Source organism: Mauremys mutica, chromosome 1 (assembly GCF_020497125.1).
Source record: "Mauremys mutica isolate MM-2020 ecotype Southern chromosome 1, ASM2049712v1, whole genome shotgun sequence".
NCBI classification, from domain to species: Eukaryota; Metazoa; Chordata; order Testudines; family Geoemydidae; genus Mauremys; species Mauremys mutica.
Genome location: NC_059072.1, coordinates 211,215,432 through 211,237,175, shown reverse-complemented (window position 1 = coordinate 211,237,175; position 21,744 = coordinate 211,215,432). Strand labels below are relative to the sequence as shown.

The 21,744-nt window shown below is 40.3% G+C and overlaps 1 protein-coding gene across 2 annotated transcripts in view; it reads left to right on the top strand.

Annotated features, from left to right (window-relative positions):
- Window positions 1-20,926, top strand: part of USP9X (ubiquitin specific peptidase 9 X-linked) — a 227,155-nt gene extending 206,229 nt beyond the window's left edge. For both annotated transcript variants that reach the window (XM_045002691.1, XM_045002690.1), the window contains exons 38-45: window positions 3,557-3,686; window positions 5,657-5,842; window positions 7,907-8,127; window positions 9,305-9,393; window positions 15,299-15,455; window positions 16,692-16,904; window positions 17,438-17,533; window positions 19,088-20,926. In XM_045002691.1, the coding sequence (XP_044858626.1) occupies window positions 3,557-3,686; window positions 5,657-5,842; window positions 7,907-8,127; window positions 9,305-9,393; window positions 15,299-15,455; window positions 16,692-16,904; window positions 17,438-17,533; window positions 19,088-19,222 (1,227 nt within the window). In that variant the 3' untranslated portion in view covers window positions 19,223-20,926. The remainder of the gene's footprint in view (window positions 1-3,556; window positions 3,687-5,656; window positions 5,843-7,906; window positions 8,128-9,304; window positions 9,394-15,298; window positions 15,456-16,691; window positions 16,905-17,437; window positions 17,534-19,087) is intronic.
- Window positions 20,927-21,744: the final 818 nt, after the last annotated feature.

Below are 21,744 nucleotides of genomic sequence, written 5' to 3'. Positions count from 1 at the left end.
TGTATATGTTTCAAGTCACTGCAAGTCACCAGCTAGATATTACAGTGACTGGTAATGTATCAATAACTAAAAGAGACATTCTGGACACTCTTGTTCATTCTTTTTATGCCTCAAATTCAATTGCAAAATTAGATTAGTAGCCACCACAGTCGCTCTTGGCTCCACAGATTAGGGTTTATTTCTAATGTGCTGGGTCTCTGCTTTGACAGAACCTCCAGTCTTTAATCCTAGATGCTGACCAAGTTTAAGGTGGTCAGAGCCACATATGGATTGTGAGGAGTCAACTTTTATTATTTATTTATTTATGTATGTATTGGTCATGGCCTGCCACAGAATAGCACTTTTTAGAAGTGCTGAGAGTGCTGCTTCAGCTTTGGGCCTTTTCTCTTACTTGTTCTGACCATGAGTCACAAGCAGAGTGAACGATGAAGTTATGATCAGAGGAGCACTCAATAGAGTCTAGGGAACATTTCATAAAGCTGTAATTAATGCAAATATAAATGGTTTGCCATTACTGGTTGGAGCTGTTCTTTGGGTGAAGTCTAGTTAATTGGTGTCTCAAGAAGTCTCATTGTTCAGTTTGTCTCAGTGTAGACAGACAATTGTCCAAGTGAGAAGGCATGAATACATCCACTGCATTTATTTGGTAGAGTCTTACCTCACAATGTCTGGAGAATCCATTATGGATTTAAGTCCACTGCCTGTGGGTGGAAATCCTAGCTGATGATGGCTAGTGAAAGTCAACATTGAGTTAGTAACAGGTTGGATTGATTTATTAATTCCTTAGTGTAGGGGGGTACAGAGCTGACTTTATGAAATTTGCTGAGGTGCAGCTACTGCTTAGGGAAGCCATCGCTTGACACTGAAGTCATAGAAGAAAGCAGAAGAGCGTGTTTTCCAGCAGTTTGAGTTCAGAATTGGGAGTCTGAAACTTTTTTTGTTTATTTTTTGTAACTTGAGGCTTTGCCACCCACTCGGATTTTGGACAAGTCACTTTTCTCTTGCTTCAGTTTCCTCTCTTCAAAATATGGGTACCATTTACCTATAATTCTTGACAGAGACACTGAGGATTGATAGTGTTTGTGAAGTGACTTGAAGATGTATAACATGATATATAAAGGCTAAACATTCATCCAACTATCATCCAGTCTTCCAACTCACCTTTATAGGAAAATGAATCAAGAAGGTAAGGTGGTGGATGGGCACTGTTTGAACCAATCTCTAGATGAAGACTAGTGCCGTAGAACATTCCAGGACTGCCCTGAATGATCTTGAGGCTTGCTCTTTTGTCATGATACAGAAAGAACCACAAACTCTGAGGACTTGGCAGTTCTTTGCAATGAAGCAAGGTTTGGCCTTTCAGTACTATAAAACAAAGGCCTATCTTCTGGATTGAATTAGCAACTGTTTCTGCCATCTGTTTAATTTTGTGTATTAGGCAAGGTGGGTGAGATAATATCTTTTACTGACCAACTTCTGTTGGTGAGAGAGGCAAGCTTTTGAGCTACACGGAGCTCTTTCTCATGTAGATTTGAAAGCTTGTCTCTCTCTCATACCTGAGGAAGAGTTCCGTATAGCTCTAAATCTTGTTTCTCATCAGCAAAAGTTGGTCTAATGAGAGCTATTACCTCACCCACCTTGTCTCTCTAATATCCTGGGACCAACACTGCATACAACAATGAAAAATATCTAATTTTGTGTACGTACACACACACAATTCATTAAAGGGGTGAGAAGCTTTGGGGTCCTTTTTAGCTCATCATTGAGCCTGAATGATCAGGTTGCATCACTGACAAACACCATGTTCCACCTCCAGCTTTCTAGGAAAATTCACCTTTCTTCCAGATGAGGATGTGGCCACAGTGATGCAGAGATTTGTCATCTCCAGGTTGAATTATTCACTATGTCAGAAGCTGACTTTTTGTAAACAATTCAAAGGCTCCAATTCGCACAGAATGCAGTTTCCCCCTCCTCCATGAGATAGGTTGCCATAAGTACAGCACTCCTGTACTTTACTCCCTCTACTGGCTCCTGCTCCTTCTCATGCCAGTTCAGGGCCTTGGTCCTGATTGGGAATGTCACTAAGGAATCATAGTCTGTAATGTAGCTGGGATATATCTCCCATTTCTGACCTGCCGAGACAGATGAACTCTTGGACATTGCAAATCACAAAGCCTAGAAGGAAGCATATCAGAGCTGGAGTTAAGCCGTTGGTGGTTGAGGTGACCCAGCCAGTGAACAAACTTACTTAGAAGATGGGTCTAATCAATAGTGTGACTACGTGTAAGGAATGCTGCAAATCCTTTGATAAACCTTTTCTGCCACAGACAACCCTGTTCGCCCTATCCCCTTCCTCCCTGCAAAAAATCCTCAGTAAAATTGGGGGAGGAGGGAGGAAACATTTGCAAATTTGACACCATCAGCTCAGGATTAAACAAAGACTGTGAATGGCTAGCCAAAAGCAGTTTCTCCTCCCTTGGTGTTCACACCTCAACTGCTAGAAGAGGGCCTCATCCTCCCTGATTGAACTAACCTCGTTATCTCCAAACTGATTCTGGCCTGCGTATTTATACCTGCCTCTGGAAATTTCCATTATATGCGTCTGATGAAGTGGGTATTCACCCACGAAAGCTTATGCTCCAATACATCTGTTAGTCCATAAGATGCCACCGGACTCTTTGTTGCATTTTACATGCTCAGATAGTGCTTCCCATAACCAGAGAAAGGGAGAAGAGCCAAAGACTTAATGAAGTTCACAAGGGTACCTCACTTTTACCAGCTATGATCCTGTGATGTGTTCATGTAGCATAGTGATGAGTACCAGTGCTAAATCCTGAGCGGTTTTTCAGTATGTTGGTATATGAACTTTTATTTAATATTAAAATTGTTAACTCTTAATTTTTTCTCCAGGGAATTAACAGTGATATCCTTTACTTTATTGGAGGCTGTTTACTCTTGCTAAGGAACATGAATTATTTTTATTGCATTATCTGTGATGATTGGTCACATTCTAAATATACAGGTCATTTATTTTAAATACATAACCGGATTTATTCTCCGATAGTTCCTTTCTGTCTTAAGTTCTTAACTTCTGGAGAAGATCAAAATATATGCAAGCAGTTGTTTTTCCCTTAAGTCTGCTTATCGTAGAGTATCGCTTGCCCATCCTCCTTCCTTACTAGTTATGAATGGGTTTTTCTTATAATTATACATTTTATCAAAAAAAATTAACTATAATTTGAGCACTTGTTTCTTTCCCAATGTATGTACTGCATCTTAATAGGAAAGCAGTGAATATTTTTCTTTTGTCGAGTACTGTGGAGCATTCTTATTTCTCTCACTTGGGACCCAGTAATTGAAGCTGTCTTAGAATTTCATAGACCTGTTTTTTTAACTATTCCCCTTTAAAGGGGCTTCACCTTATACTAGTTTGCTGCATGAAAAATGACACTTATAGGCTGACAGTGTAATCAGGTATTGAGCTCCTATGTAAGGATTTACTGAATAGAAACTGTTCAGGAACTGCCATTGATATTAGAACTTTTTTGTTTTGCAGGCCTATGATAACTTAAGTTTGAGTGATCACTTGCTGAGAGCAGTACTAAACCTTCTTAGAAGGGAAGTGTCTGAGCATGGGCGCCATTTGCAACAGTATTTCAATCTGTTTGTGATGTATGCCAACCTAGGTAAGTAGTTTATGAAATATGCTTAATGGTATTGCTGTAAGGCACTCTGTTTTTACATATAAGAAACTAATCATGCTGACTCAAATAATGAGATGACCAGGATCAATAAAAAATTGCGGGCCATATTGTACTTGTGGGGGTGTTAATACTTTTAAGAATATTTGCTACTTATGTTGCACTTCCAACTGAGTATTTCAAAACATTTCTGACAATGGGTGTATGAAACTTCACAACACTTTTGTGAAATAATGTCCCATTTTACAGTTGAGTAAAGTGAGGCATAGAGAGGCTAAATGGTTTGCCCAAAGTCTCACTGGACTGTGCATGGTCAGTGTGGTCTAGTAATCAAAGATTGGGACTATGAACTTCTAATACCAGGTCAGCAGAAGACTTGCTAACCTTGAGTAAGTCAGTTAACCTCTGATTCCTCTATCCTAAAATGGCGATAGTAATATTGTTTTTACAAATAGCCCCCTGCCAAATTGTTCCAGGTGCTGAACATCAGATCACAATTTTAAATTACATTAAAAACTTTAGTACATACCTTCGAGGGGTAGGGGGAGAGAAGTTAATTAAAGTTTGTACAGTGTTTAGACAGTGTAAAGTGTTTATATAAAGACTAAGCATTGTGATGAGTCTCACAATATGTTGCTGTGGTCTTGTTATAATGAGATAAGCAGTTATGCTCAGGCAAAAATCAGCTTAGCAAATCAGTTACTTGGAGGGGTTTTCTAACTACATCATGTAACCAATTCAGAGAGCCAAGTTTAAGAATTGGACTTAATCTTCTGTTTCCCAAAACTGCAAGGCTTGTTTATTTTCAGATCTAGATATTGATTTTGTGGCAATGTTTGCCTACAGTGGCTCTTTATTTTTACTGTACTGAATGTGGTGGCTGTTTACTTATTAAATAATGTAAGTTTAATCATATTCTAGTGACTGATGTTGATGCAGTATGCTGCTATTCACTATCATTCTTGACATGCTGCTTTCTGATTGGCTTGAGTTCTTACCTATTTTGTGCTTCAGTCAGCACAGTTTATCCATTGGTGACATTTTTAGTTGTTTACTGTCATTTGATTAATTAAGCTTGTCCACAACTGGATAATTTTTTTCATTTAAAATGTCATTTTTTTGTGGTCAGCAATCTGAATGACTGATACCTTTATGCTTCATGATAACATATAAAACTATCGTAAGGCATGTTTTCGCTGCAGTAATGATCTACAACTTAGATCACTTTGGATTCTGATTCTCTCGCAGTCTGATACAAGTGGGCTTTACCTTTCTTCCTGCAAAGTATTGGAGACCGTTGAGACTCATGACGCACAGACAACCTGTGGAACTCATTGCCAGGGGATGTTGTGAAGGCCAAAAGTATTTACCAAAACAAAATAAAAGTTCATGTAGGATATGTCCATCAATGGCTATTAGCCAAGATAGGGATGTAATCCCATGCTCTGGGTGTCCCTGAGCCTCTGACTTCCAAATGCTGGGACTGGACAATGGGAATGGATAACTTGATGATCACCCTATTTTATCATTCCCTCTGAAGCATGTGGCATTGGCCTCTATCGGAAGACAGGATACTGTGCTGGATGGACTATTGCTCTGACGCTGTATGGCCATTCTTATGTTCTTTAGCGACTGATCTCTAGTTACGTGAGCACTAATGAGCACCATTGTGGAAATGTTTTTGTTCATAATTCTGATGATATATGCAGTTTTCAGCTAAACCCTAATAAGAATCTAGTCCAACTTCTTCCCCCTGCCCCCATCTCCCTCCCAGAAGGAATGTATAACTGAGAGCATGAATAAGAACCAGCAATGGAAAAATATGACTTTTTTTCAAATTTTTCAAAAAATTTTACCAAAAAATCCAACTATATAAGAACAGTAACAATTAAGCTTATAAAAACGTATTGTTATCAATACTATCCATGAGATGTAATTTTTTTGTCCCTCTGAAGGTGTAGCAGAAAAGACACAACTTCTGAAACTAAGTGTACCTGCAACGTTCATGCTTGTGGCTCTTGATGAAGGCCCAGGCCCTCCAATCAAATATCAGTATGCTGAACTGGGAAAATTGTACACTGTAGTGTCACAGCTAATCCGTTGTTGCAATGTGTCATCACGTATGCAGTCTTCTATCAATGGTATAGTGAATTTTACAAGTTTTTTTTAAATGAATTGAAAACATTGGTTATAAGTTAGTAAATTATTAGTATATGTGGTGTTTCACTATTAAATTTACTCACTGGAGCAGTAGTCTTAAGGGGTTTGTTATGTTATATTTAGCAGTTTCTTACATTTTGTAATAAAGATTTTCCTGATTCTGCAGTGGCCAAATCCTATGTTGATATACGTATCCCACTAAAACTACAAATCATTCTCCATTAAGCCTATTTAGGCCTTTTAAAAGAACACAATTAGGAAGGTGTAGAGGACCTATTAATATCAAACCTATTGCAATTAGATGTTTTAGTTTTATAAAGACTGGGCTAAATTCTTCTCATTAAAATGAATGGAGTTGAACTGACATACCTGATGAAACTTAACTAAAACTTAACCCTGCTGAGCCAGTGCCCCAGGAAAAGCCCAAGATCCTGCAGCCTGGGGCACTGGCCAGAAGGAGCTGAGCCGAGCCCTGCATGTGCCGAAGCCTCTACACCTCTCAGCTAAACTCTGGAGTGGCGGGAGGGAAGTGATTTCCATCCTGTTCCTGCCCCAAACCTGCCCGCTCCACAGCAGCCCCCTTAGCAGGGGCTTAGCACCCTCTTCATTCCCTTCCTCCCCACATCCTGGGTCCTGCCCCCAGGGAGTGTGGGGCTGCTCCGTCCCCTAGGCACCCTACCCTGATGAGTCACCTCTCTGGCCAGGTTCCATGAAGCCCCTGCAGTCAGGTTCCCTGGGCCCTGGTGCACAATTCATCCATGGGGCTTAACCCCTTCCTGCCTGCGCTGTAGCCAGGGGACAGGAGGCAGCTGTTAGCTGCCTTTTGACACTCTGCAGGCAGGGAAGGGACAAGCTGCTTCCAGCGGTGGTGGCGGGTAAGGGATGAGCTCTGCAAATACTCTGGCCACGTCACACACTTGTGGCTGGACGCAGCTCCCATCCCTTTCCTCTCACAGTGCTGAAAGGCTGCTGCTGGCCACATTCTGGTGTAAATCCTGGCAGAAATCGGGGAGAGGGCATGTGACCCTACATGCCCACCTCTCCCCCACCCCTCCAAGTTTCCTTGGGAAGGTGCAGCGCCAGGTACCAAGAGAGGCAGGTCCATCCCTGGGGCCCAGCCAGGCATGGAGGGCAGAGAGTGCTGGGCAGGGAGGGTTGGTCAGGGTGTGTGTGTGTGTTTCTTTCTCTCTCTCTCACACACACCCACACGAGAGGTGTACAGGTGTGTGTGTCACCTCTCCCCATGTGAACCCTAAATCCTTAAAGATAAGAATGTATTATGCAGTATTTCTTTTTAACAGGGGCTCAGTTAACTTGATGTTAATTTGAATGTCTACTGCATAGCTCTGATTGCCATTGAACTCGCTTGAATATGAGTAATTTTACCAGGTGTCCCTTACTCAGCATAGGGAAATATGGTCACCCTAAGTATAATCTAACTAAAACCAAAATACCAGGAGCAAAGAAACAATTTTTCTCTGTACAAAACAAGTCCACAGAACTAAATACCCCAACCTCAGTTCCTGCACCACCTCTTATCTTCCTCACCAATGACCACCCCCCTCCAAAAAAATCTGTATGCATCCAAACCACCACATACATCCTTATCCCAATTGTCAGTTTAATTTTAGAGCATGCTGTAAAATTAAACCGATTTGGGTTTATTTTAGACAAGTGGGACAATGAGTGTATTCCAAAGTTGAAGGGCCCTCACTGAGGACACTCTGCCAACAAGTCATTCCCTTATATACCAGAGGAGCTCCAATGCTTTCAGTGATCTCAACTGTGGTAATGCCCCACAAAATAAGAGGTAGTTCACTCAGGTCACACAACTCCCCTGCCTCAATGTTAGAGAATCTAGCTCTTTATACCAGAGAACTTTTCATGGAGGGGATAGTTTATTATAAGTTCAGTATCTTATTTTAAGTCTTTCCATTGATTATACCATCTGTCTTTCATTTATTAGTCCCAGAGTTTAAATATGTATTTGTTTATATTAAAAAGTACTTAAGTACTGTTTCATCAGTATTAATTGTTTGTTCCAGGTAATCCCCCACTTTCAAACCCTTATGGCGATCCTAATTTATCGCAGCCTATAATGGCACTTCAGCAGAACGTGGCAGACATTTTGTTTGTACGAACTAGCTATGTGAAGAAAATTATTGAAGACTGCAGCAACTCAGAAGAGACCATCAAATTGCTTCGTTTTTGTTGTTGGGAAAATCCTCAATTCTCTTCCACTGTCCTAAGTGAACTTCTCTGGCAGGTAAAATAAAATATCCCATCTGCTTCCCTGATTTTTAAGTTTGGGCATATGTAAGTGTAAAAATGTGCCATAGAGAGAGGTGATATCCATGTGAGAAATTGTATTGATATGTGATAAATAAACTTCTCTTTGGATGCCTTCTGCTAGGATTTTCTCTTGGGGTTTCATACTGAAGTACTGTAGAATTCCCCCAGATCCTAAAAATTAGGAGCCCCAAGGGCAATGATAACAGGATATAGCACAACCAGATCATACTGGCCTTTGTGTGTCACCATCCACAAACTGGCTAGTTCCCTCCTAGCCACAGTCAGCAAAGGAGCTGCAGTTTCATTGATTCATGTCTTCAAGTATCCTTTTTTGTCTCCAGTCAGTATGTTGCAAAACTTCAGTGTATCTGCTAGGTCACATTTTCCCACCCCAGTAGAAGTTTTGTTTTACTTTTGGATGTCCCTTATTTAAGTTGGACTAGTTTTATTCCGTGTGACATTTATATTCATCATATAGGTTGGAGTGTCCAGTGGTATCTTAAAAAACAACATTGACATTAATATTACTGCTTTTTGCAGCTATTTGCAGTTTACTTCTTCTTTTGGGATAACCTTTGTGTGGCTTACTCTCCAGAAGCAAGAATTGTAATAGAAAGTATTTTCTTGTTGTTCTGCGTCTCTGAAGCTATATTTTTCACACAGGATTTTCATTCACTCACTTTCCTCCCCTCAGAGTTTGGGGGCGTCATTTTTTGATGTGTTTTTTCCCCTTAGTTTCATTTTTTAGTCAGTTTCTTTCCTTTTTAAATCTCACGTGCACATACAACTGAGGTAACTGGATGGATTGCTGAAATGTCAATATTTATATCTTGTAATAGAGGGGAGGTTATGTGCAACATATAGTAAGGGGCCTGGTTCATGTTCTATGCAGTGCTTGCTACCACCACCCCAAGGAATCAAAATTCCCAAGAGCTGAGGGAGTTTTGCCAAACTCAGCTTGGGGAAGCGAAGGCCCTAGTGTGACAAAAGTGTCTGAGATCGATCACCAGAGAAGCAGAATTGAATATTCAGAACATGAATATTGCAACCATTTCAAACTCATGACCCAGTTACCTTTATTACAACCATCATGTATTAAGAAACCTTTTTTTCTGAGACATAATTTTCACTTCATTTTCACTTCTTTTAAGGTTGCATATTCATACACCTATGAACTTCGACCTTACTTGGATCTGCTTTTGCAAATCCTATTAATTGAGGACTCTTGGCAGACCCACAGGTTAGTATTCTTTTTTTTTTTTCCATTTTACAGTAGAATTCCATCTTTTCATAATTCGGGACTCCCCAGTTGAACAGTTTCTCTTCCCAACTAAATGGTTCTGCTGATTAAGAGAAATGGACTTAAAAAATCTGAAAAGACTTAAACTCTACTAATCAAAACACAAGGACAAAACTTATATTCAGCTTACTTCATTTTTAGCCCTGCTTTTAAATTAGGCAACTTGTGTATTTAAAACTTGAGCTTAGAATTTCACTTTTTTCACAACAGGCAGAAAGCTGTTTAGCCACTTAACACCAATTGAATGCATCCCTCTAAAAGTGGAACCTTTACTAATATTCCAGTTAAGCAGCAGTCATTGGTACTCAGTGTCATTAGGCTCGACTGCTTCTTTGGAAACATTCTAGTAAAGTGTCTGTTCCATTTAAGAGGTAATAGTGGTGTTACTGGTCATGACACATTCCTATGTGGATAGGACTATTACCTTTGACACGAAGTTGGGAGAGTTTGCGGTTTTCAAAGACAGTAAACATTCTACATTAGTTCACATTTTAATAGACTGTTGTCTCTTTTGAGAGTGTCAGGTATTCATACCAGTTTGAAACACAATTCTCACCAATTGAGAGAATAAGGACTTTTTTAAATTACCATTAAAATGCTCAATTATTTTTCTTTGCAACTTTATAAATATTGACTTTTTTTTCTGGTAGCCTCAATCAAAAGCACTGTACAAACATAAAAGAAGGGACTGTCCATGCCTCAGAGAGCTTTCAGTCTGAAACAAAACATACATACACAGTGTCATGGAAGAGGGGTACAACTTGCAATAAATATGATCTAGGTGGTAGCTGGCCATGTTTTGAAATTCAGCCACTTGCTTGATAGCTTGTGTGTGGCAATATATTAGTAGTTAGATTTTAGTAAATCATTTGAAACCGTGTTGCAATGAAAACTGACTGCAGTGATGAAAATGTTAGGGGACCCTTAAGTCATTCCCTTTAGAGTTGGATTGGACTTTTTAGTTCAGCTGCTACCTGGACATATCCCTGAAGACCTTCTCTGAGAAGACAGTGGTGTAGCTTGCTGTTTTTAATTTATTTCTTTATTTATAAGTCTTGATTTACATGTTGAGAGGAAGTTGTTCCCAACAAACCTTCCAGGATATGTCTACAATACAGAGGGGAGCCTGGCTCCCAGCCCAGGTAGACAGTTTTCCTAGCTCAGTTCGAGCTAGTGCACTAAACATAAGCATGAACATTGTGGCACAAATGCAGGCCTGGGCTAGCCACCTGAGCTTGGACCCAGAGTGTAGCATGGGCTTGAGAGCCAGAGCTGTCACCCCAGTCACATCATCCATGTTGCTGTTTTTAGCATGCTAGCTTGAGCCAGGCTATTATGAATCTGTCTACCCGGACTAGGGGGCTTGCTCCCAGCTTCAGTGTAAACATTCCCTAGATTCTGAACCCCTATATAGTGTGTCAACACTTGCGTATCCAACTCAGCTAGATGTATAAAGTTCACATAGTCTTTAGCTTAAGAAATACTCTTGGAGATGGAAACAATTTAATAAGACGCAACATTAGACCTGTGCAAAAGTGCTGGGTAGGTTTGGGATTCTGAATAGTGTTACTGCTTTTCATATGTCCAACTGCTGGATTTTCAGCATTTGAAATAAGAGTTTAACTAGGATTTTTCAAGTATGCACACTGTGGATCTCACTGTACGTGTGCATGCACCTCAAGCATGTTATATCAGAGTGTTTTGAGTAGCAGTGTCCACTGGGTCTGTGCCACCTCATGCTCCCTTATGAGGGTATATAGGGTGGAGTCATCACAGCCATCTCCCAGTTCCTTCTTATCGCCCATGGGCACCCCACTACTTATTAGTGTTTGCTGCCATTCAGTTTCACTGATCTACCTGAAAAATTTGTTTTTCTTTCTCTCCACTAATAAGTGGACTGCTTTCAATTGAACCGCTTAAAAAAAAAAAAAAAAAAAACAAGACAGCCTTCCTGTACAGAGGGTTTAGGCACTTTGCACCAACTGCCACGCCTCAAGGCAAACTAAAAATCCCCCAGCTTTGAGTTCTGCCTATCCTGTGATGGTCTTATTCCACTCACCACTGGGCACTGCCACTACCAGTTTTGCCTTGAGGAAAGCCACATACCATACCAGTGCTCTGCTACTATGGGGGGCTAGGGATTAAAGCTCAACCACTAGCATGGCTCAGGCATGTTACCAGCCAGAACATTCTCAGTCTTGCATGTGCTGTCATGGGCACTGTTGGTAGAACCCTGAGGTATATACTGGCAAGAGTCTACGTCTCCACCCAAGATGTCCTCTGTGTAGAGATTGGCACTGGCTCCTCTGCTACCAAGATCACCCCATGTTTCGGCACTGCCAGTTGAAGAGATGTGCTCCTTGTTACCTTCACCTCATTTTTTCTCAGTGTTCAGCAGAGATCTATCTATCCTGGTTGCAAGCATTAGGCATTCCTAAGGAGGTGCAATGCACGATAGAGGAGCTGTCTATCAAAGGAATAGAGCTCTTTGGTAGTCAAACAGATGAGGTGTTCCACTCAGTAAAGGACTCTTGGGCCACATTGCAGTCTTTAGGGATATACACAAAGCCGATCACAACTGAGAGAACACCCTCTTGCTCCTAAAGTAGGCAACCTGAAAAAAACACTCCGAAAAATGCCCCAGTACTCCAGGGGCATTTACACTGTCCTTCTCTGCAATGCACGCTGCACCTTCTCTGAGGTAGCAGGTTTGACAGAAGTGTTGAGAGCCACTCCAAAGCCTGTCTAGAGCCAATCATTACCTCAGCAAGCCAACTTTGCCTCCTTCCAATAGGCCTGGTCTGCAATTACAATAGACAGATGGGTGCTAGACATCATTGCCCACTGTGCCATCCATTTCCAGTTCTTTCCCCCTGCCTACCCACTTCCCCATCCCTCTTCAGGGACTCTTCTCACAAGAGCCTTCTGCAAACAGAATTAGCCTTGTTGCTTTGTCTAAAAGCCACAGAAGAGGTCTCTCAAGAATACAGGAGAAGAGGCATCTAGTCCTGATATATCCTCATTCCAGAAAAGACAGGGTGTCTTCATCCTATCCTAGACCTGAGAATTCTGAAGTGTTACACACACACACACACACACACACACACACACATATCTCAGATTCAGAATGTTAACTATTGCCTCCGTCTTTCCATCCCTTCAGACTCAAGACTGATTCATGGTTTTCAGCTTACAGGATGTGTACTTCCACATAGGTACTTTCTGTGGGATAGGTGGATGGCTAAGCCTCACAGTGGAGCCCATTCATTATCAGTACGAAGTATTGCTGTTTGGACTCTCCATAGCATGCACAATATTTACAACATGTCTGCTGTTGTGGCATCCTATATGAGGAGAAGGTACATTCATATCTACCCTTACCTGGAATGATTGGCTGACCAAAGGTGGAAGAGCAGAAGAACATCGGGCCTGAAAACTGCCTTCTCCCTTTTCACCCAGCTAGACCTCCTGGTGAACTAAAATTGTTCCTTACTCCATCACAAGTGAGCAATCATAGGAGCTGAAATAGCCTCCTCACATCACTCCAAGGACAAGAACCTCTCTTTGCAATGACTACTGAATGGAATAAAATCAAATCAGGCCATGATGACAGTGCAGACCTGTCTGACTATTAAGCCAAATGTCAGCATGGCAATTATCTGACACCACTTGCTAGACTTCACCTGCGACTCTTAAAACTCTGAGGTCAGTCTGTTGCCCAGTAAGACACCAGATGTTCCACCTCGAGTCATCTCAGAGCAGAATTGGTAGCTACACCCCAAAAACATGTGGAATACCCTTTTCTGCTTTCCCTCCAACAGTGACACTAATCTCAAATGTGTCAGAGACAGGTTGGGGTGGTCACCTGGACCATATAAGATGCAAGGCACCTGGTCCTAGAGTGACATGAAATTCTGCATAAAAGACAACACATCTGCAGTGGTCTACATAAACACACCAGTGTGTGCTTATTACCCCTGTCCCACGGAGTGATCATGTTATGAATGTTGTCAGCAACACAGGATAACCCCAATGGCTCTTCACCTCCCAGGGGCCAGCAACAGCCTAGAGGACTTCTTAAGCAGACAGTCACTCACCAGTTATAAGTGGTCACTGCAGAGCTCCATCATCCAGCAGATATCTCGAAGTGGGAGTGTCCCACAAAAGACCTGTTCACCACTAGGGAAAACACCAAATGTCCAACTTTTGCTCTTGGGGGATCTGTGGAACTGAAGCCTCACTTATGCCTTTTCCCCAATTTTCCTAAAGTAATATGTAAAATCAGAGGGGTCAAGGCCACAGTTATCCTCATGGCATCTTACTGGCTAAGGCAGTTTTGGGTGAGAAACCTGCAACAAATGTCCATTCAACCTCCCATCTCTCTGCCAGACATAGCTCAGAACAATGATCATACTCTGCATTTAGCCCCAAAGTGACCACATCTGACAGCCTGGATGTTGGCTGGTTGAGAACTATTGACAGAGACTGCTCCTTTGAGATGCAGGAAATCCTTATACATAGTTGTAAGCAACATACAAGAAGGACCAGTTCCACAAAATAGAAGAGGTTCTCCGTATGGGTGGCCCAGCACAAGCCAGTCTCAGTAGAAACTTAGGTACCAAAGATCTTACCACATACTGCATTTAAAACATTCTGGCCTTTCATTTAGCTCTATCATGGTCCACCTGGCACTTGTACACTTGTCTTCGATCTTCTCACAACCAACTGTATTGAAGATCCACAAAGACCTCTTATATATTTAGACCCAGCTAAAGAACTAACTCTTGTGTGAGAGCATAATATCCTCTTCCTAAATCTGACTGTGCTTCCCTTTTGGCTACTTTCGGGATGCACCCTGTACTATCTTACTTTAAAGATGGTCTTTCTGGTTTCCATCATCTTTGCTAGGAGAATCTGTGAGCTCCAGGTCTTTGTGGCTGAATCTCTCTACATGACATTTCACGGAGACATGGTCGTACTGAGACCTCATCCTATGTTCATCCTTAAGATGGTATCAGAATTCCACTCAATCAAGTTAATTTGTATTCCAAAAACCCATTCTACACCAGGGGAAAAACTGCATACTTTGGACATTTCAAGTTCATTCATCCACTGTGTGGACAGAACTAAACCTTCTTCAAGGTGATGTCAGTGTGGATCCCACAACCTCTCCTCCATACCAACTTTTTCGGAGCCCTCAGCATATGGTATTCTGAATTGATGAGGGAACTGAGGGACGGTTGCGGACCCTCTGCCCTTTATGGCATTGTACAGGAATGTGAAGAAGCACAAGGTGCATGCACAGCCCCAGAAAAAGACTCCTATCTCACATGCATGAGGCATACGTGCATCTATAGCGGGATCCACACTGATGACATCTCAAGCAACATTTACTTGTAAGGTAAGCAACCTTTCTGAGATGTAACTATATTCTAGCATTACAATGGGTGGTAGATATTTATGGAAAGAATTTGTTTTAACTCTGTTGATTGAGAACTAATGATCAATGGGTTACACTTTATTGTTATAGCTATAATTGTCATTATACTTTTTTGATATCTGATTACTCCGATTTCGTATATCCAGGAGGTCAAGCATATAACTGAATTGTTACTTAACCCTTTTAGAGTCATAATTAATACATTACATTATAATTACTCTGTTATACTTTTTGATGAACACACCTACTACAAAATCCTGTAATCAGAATATTAACTTTTATAATTACAGTGTAATTGAAGTGTAATTCCAGTCACTGTTTTATAATGTGTAACAATGAACAAATTTGAGGACTAAAATTTGACCCTTTGGGGGGTTTTTTTTGGTTTGTTTGTTTTTTTTGCAGGATTCACAATGCACTTAAAGGAATCCCAGATGACAGGGATGGGCTATTTGACACCATTCAGCGTTCTAAGAACCATTATCAGAAAAGAGCTTACCAGTGTATAAAGTGCATGGTAGCTCTTTTCAGCAACTGTCCTGTAGCCTACCAAATCTTACAGGTGATACCTTCCATTCTGACTTCATGGTTGTTTTAGAATTCTAGATAGAAAGTAAGTCAAGCAAATTACAACAGAGTAAATTGCCCTCTTCCTCTAAGTAAAACTCATTTGAATATTTCTTTGTCAAAAGATCAGAAAAAGGAAGTGGGAGGGAGGGATTCAGCTAAACTTGACAGTAATATACAGATGGTATTAATGCTTGTGTGCAGCTGCTCCAAACCCACCAATGCTTCCTGTCACATTACCCTTCTGGAAAAAAATGTATGTACTCAGTAAAAAGAACTTTTGTTTAAACCAGGGGTGGGCAAACTTTTTGGCCTGAGGGCCACATCAGGTTTCTAAAAATGTATGGAGGGCTGGCTGGTTAGGGGAGGCTGTGCCTCCCCAAACAGCTAGACCTGGCCTGGCTCCTACCCTCTATCTGACACCCCCACACACACCCCGCTTCTTGCCCCCTGATGGCCCCCCCAGGACCCCTGTCCCATCCAACCCTCCCTGTCCCCTGACGGCCCCCAGACTCTCTGCCCCTGACCCTCCCCCGCCCCCTCTCATTCCTGACTGCTCCCCCCCCGGACCCTTACCCCATAACAACCACCCCTTCTCCCTGACTGCCCCCACAACCACTGCCCCCTGCCGCCCCATCCAGCCCCCCCTCCTTCCTGACTGCTCCCCCAGGACCCCTGCCCCAATCAACCTCCCTGTTCCCTGCCCTCTGACTGCTCTGACCCCTATCCACACACCTCTGCCCCCTGACCACCACCCTGAACTTCCCTGCCCTCTATCCAAACCCTTCTGCCCCCTTAACACATTTCCTGGAGCACTGGTGGCTGGCAGTGGTACAGCTACGCTGCCCAGAACACCAGGACAGGCAGCCACACCGCCTGGCTAGAGCCAGCCACGCCACCGCGCAGCACAGAGCACCGAGTCAGGCCGCGGCGCTGCCCAGCAAGAGCTCACCACCCAGAGCATTGTGAGTTGAGGCTGTGGGGGAGGGGGAACAGCAGGGGAGGGGTCAGAGGTTAGCCTCCTGGGCCGGGAGCTCAGTAGTTGGGCAGGAGGGTATCGTGGGCCGGATGTGGCCCGTGGGCCACAATTTGCCCACCTCTGGTTTAAACAGTGGGCTAGTGTGAAGATGGTAATCTGTTTCCCAATAGGTGGATGTTGTGGCAATAGAGAAGTATTGGTATTTGAAGAATAAAAAGGGGATTCTGAACTGTCAATTTTCTATCTCTGCAGAGCAATGGAGATTTGAAGAGAAAATGGACCTGGGCAGTAGAATGGCTTGGAGATGAACTTGAGCGTAGGCCATATACTGGAAATCCACAATACACATATAATAATTGGTCTCCCCCAGTGCAGAGTAATGAAACATCAAATGGTTACTTCTTGGAAAGATCTCACAGTGCTAGAATGACCCTTGCAAAAGCTTGTGAACTCTGCCCAGAAGAGGTAAAGAATTAGACTTCGGAAAGTTTAAATAAAATTGCTGCTTTAAATGCTCAAAATCCTTTGTACCTTATCCAGTAGTAGCAACAGTGAGTCGGGCAGCAGATTGTTCCCAGTTTCTGCTGGTTTTAGAAGTAAGAAGTTCTGTAACTTATTTGCTAGTATGAAACTGCCTAAAATTAACAATCATTTCCACTAACTGCCAGTTGTATAGTGCTGATGGTTTGTAGTAATCTTCTCTCATGTTACTTACCGTTTGTATTGGCATTAACTGATTCCAAAGTTGGAATACCCCTAATTGAACTAAAATGGTGAAATTCAGTTCTATGAAGAGAAGGTGGTATCTGATAACTTATATCAAAAGTAAGACTTTTCTCTATGATATTGAGCAAGTTGCCACTTAATGTTGCTTGTTTAAAATGTTGGGGGGAGGGACGGAAGGAGCGTCTTGGTCTCCGAAGAACAGTGAGATTACAGTTTAAGAATGGGATTGGATTTGATTTGAAAAGTAATATTTTACTGTACATTAATTTTAGGAACCCGATGACCCAGATGCCCCAGATGAACATGAATCCTCCCCACCAGAAGATGCCCCATTGTATCCTCATTCACCCAGTTCCCAGTATCAACAGGTAAACAGTGTAGAGCTTCACTTTCCACTGAAGGATGTGAAGTCTAACTTTTTGTTTTAGCTTTCATGCTAACTCACACTGTAATAAATATTTAACTAGAAACACATTATAGTTCAAATCTCACACTTCTAGAGTGATCATAAAGATGAACATTCTGAGCACCATTTACTAGAAGCAGTTTCTCCATCAGAATTTCACATAAAACCCAACATTTTACCATAACAGATATTTATCATTTATACTAAAAGCACATATGCTGACTGCCATCCCCTAGCGAATGCATACTGGTTTGATTCAGCTGTGCTTCTTCCATGTTTATCACCTTACTCTGTGAATTGCACCATTGACTTAAATGATAGAATCCCGCCTTACATTAGTAAATTGCTTTAGACTTTAGTAATTACCGGTACTTAAAAATGACTTTGTCCCATATATAATTTGTTCTGTGAACACTGATATCCAAGTTTAAAGTGCATATAAAATTTAAATCTATTTCTGGGTTAAGTGACTATTTTGTTAGCGTCTATTCAAACAGAAAGCTAGATTTGAAAAAAATCATACCTAGATTTATTGAGCTGGTAATAACTAAATTAGTAGGTCCCAGAGTTAACTGCAGTTTTTATTTTCCTACTTTTCTCCAAATCACTTATATATTCTGAATCTGCTAATTTAATTTCCTGCCCTGCCAAACCCATTTCCCCTTCATCTTGCTTTCCTTACTGATGTTCTCAGCAGAGCAGTTGGCAAGTGATGTAGACTTCTCCATCCCCTTGGAGTTAAGCCACAGCTTATCACGAACTCACTGATTAATCCTTTACTTGTGTGATGTGTTCACTTTCTCACAACAGCAGGCATTTCTCACCCTGTAACACACACAACCCTTTTTTCTTAGTATTGCAATAATAGGTTTATTATAAGGTCAAATCTTGCAGTTCCCTAAAGTATCATGGACAGACAACTTTTTACAATTGACAGTTGTATAGGTGTATTTTTAATCAAAAATTGTACTTGTTAGCATCTGGAGAAAATAACTGTTCAGATTTTATTTACTTCTGTAACAATTATTTTTTAGTGGGCAAAACCTAATGTATGTTTGCACAATTATAGCTAATTTCTTTTATTGTGTGTTTATTTTTTAAATTTTTATCCCATACCGTTTTATCTTTTGGTAGAACTATATATACATTTTAATGTAAACTGTACACATCACATAGGCAGCATTCCATTCATCCTCTTTTTTTTGCGTTGGTTTGCATGTAATTGTCTGCAACTTAAAATCTGTATTTACTAATTTTTCACTATAGCTTAATCTTTGCAAGTTCAATTCAGAATTTTTTTATCTTCAGCATAAATTCATTTAAAAGGTAAGGGCAGGACACTTCACAGTAATGAATAAACATCCTGAAATATGTATTACTAATTAACCAGTTCACTATGCTTTGGGATATTTTTTTCAGTGGTGTATGTTCAAAGGAGGGGGGGAATCACTATAATTGCTTAGAAAAAATTTCGCAAGCATAACATCTCCTTAAAATGTTTTATTCTATTTTACAGAATAACCATGTGCATGGACAGCCATATACAGGCCCAGCAGCACATCATATGAACAACCCTCAACGAACTGGCCAACGAGCACAAGAAAATTATGAAGGCAGTGAAGAAGTTTCCCCGCCTCAGACAAAAGATTAGTTAAATGCACATAATCAATTAACTTGCTCCATCAAGACTGTGCACCCAGGCCTTACAGTCCAACCTTTCTCTGTGTCTGGCTAATATTTAAAACTAGAAAAACTATTCCTAATCAACATGGAGTGGAGAGTCTATTCACTGTCTTATCTGCAGAAAATTGCTGTCAATATATAACCTGCCTGCAGTGGAAAGTGTATAGTGTTTTGTAATAAATGGCCTGATGCTAATGTGTAAATGGCAAAGGTGTATATAGTATATTAATGTTTGACTGTTAATTCTTAAGCAAGAAACATTTTTTTTGTCTTGATGAGACTCGCAGATCTACGAAAACAAAAAGTAACTTCTTGATATATCCGCTGCGCTCTGCAACCAGTGTTGCCTGCCTAATGGCAGTTGGATCAACTCCTTTATGAAAAAGCCTATCCATGTCAACCACAAAAATAGTTTCATGTTAATTCTTTGCCACTGGAGTCGATTTTACTATGAGCAACGTAATGGCTGGTAACCTTTTAATTATTTGGTTGATGTGGAAAATTGGTGATGTAACATTGTTTCTAGATCTTTTTTCATTGCCTTTTTCATTCTGGTATTAGGTTAATCACTTTGAAGCTATAGTTATGCTGTAACATTTAGCATGGCTTCACACCAGGTTAGTGTAGCCAATCGGGGAGGGAAAAAACAACCATGACAGTAGTTGTCCCAAAGTGACAACTGTATTGCTCAGAGCTTTTTCTTCTTACACCTAGACTACAAAATGGGAGAGGGAGGGAAATGTGACAAACAAGTGGTTTTCAGTTGCACATATGTTCCTCACATCTAATGTTGGACAGTTCTGTCTCTGGGTGGGATAAAAACACTTAGTTTTCAGTAATAGGAATTTAAAAGATTTAAAACAAATATGCAAAAATTTTGCTATGCCAGGATGCCTGGAGCATAATAGACTGTATTTGGTGTGCTTGTTTTGTTTCTTTGGTAAAGCTTATTAGATAAACTACTAACACTTTCCTTCTACTGCATCCCAGTGAAGTGGAAGTCAACAAAATCACACAGTACTTGTGAGTGCCACTGCACCAAGTTAACTTGCTGGTTTTCCGCTCATTCACAGTTCTACTTGAAAGCAAGAATTGTCTTAGCTCTTTAACCATTATACAAGAAATCTTAACTTTAGACGCAGGGTTTAATTATAAAAGAAACTACTGGTTAGTCACATACAATTCTAAGGTATCTCTAGTCTGGAATAAACATTTGTTTAAAGACTTCAAGAAACGCATCAGTAAATACTGTATTTAAATGAAAATTGGTAACTTGAATGTGTGTAATTTTTTGCAACCTGTCTAAAAACCAAATACCCCTGCAAAACAGATACAGCCCACCCTATACTATTTAAATATTTTGCTGTTTTATTTTATAGAAATTATTTTGCTGAATTCACAAATAGAATTTGATTTAAGAAGAATATTTTGTCCTGTGGTGTGTGGTTTTTTTTGTTTTATTTTTTAATTGACTGCACAGAAAGTTTAATTCTGTGCAATGGCACTATGCTGAATTCTGGAACTACAGTCACATTGAGATTTTTGTGCACAGAAAAATTTGGCCCTTGACTAAGAATAAAAAATTAGGACAATTACCCTGTAGAAGTTTCTTAATGTGATTTATCTTGTACTTTTTGTATGTTTTATATATATACATGTATATATTTAATGAGCACAAGCTTGATGGTGTTTTTTTATAATTAAGTTAATAGAAACAAAGCTGCTTAATCAAACAGAAGGTCTGTAGTGTTGAAATGAACAAAAAAAATAATCACAAGTGCATTTTTATGCATTTAGTGTAATATAAGGGAGGGATATAGAGATGAATTCATTTGATTTTTTTTTAATATTCTATGTAGCAATCATCACTTTTGTGCTTCCATGTGTTCTTTAGTGCTCAACAACTTAATTCAGTTTTTCATGGTTTTTTAATAATACCTGAACTTGTTAAATTTGGGAAAAATTTTCCCACTTATGTTTGGGGATACTTACTGGAAGTTATAATTCAAAATATTAGCCTTCTTATTAGAGCTGAAATAGTTCATATTTATTTGGACCAGTAATTATTGTTAAACACGCTATCTCCGAGATGATTGTGTATTTTTTTTTCTATTTAGATAAAAACATGTAATCTGCTAGTTCAGCCTTGCCAAATGTGATTAATTTTAACAGTGCAATGATTGTAGAGACATGTAAAAACTTGTGAGATTTTTGAAGGTTGTGATTTTTCCCCTCTCCCCTGAATTGGGGAATCATGACTGGTAGCAATTAATTTTCAGATGGCAAGTTGAGGTTATTCTGCATTTGCCACTTTGAAGAAAGCTAGCCTATGTTGTTGTTTTTGCTTTTCAAAATAGCTACAGCAAAAAGTGTGACGGGAAGAAAATCTTTTCTTCACTCTGGGCAAAATAGTTTTAAATTATATTAATTTAAGTAACAAATGTTGTACTTGCAAAAAGTTTAATATGCATGTTACTGTTGCAGCAATAT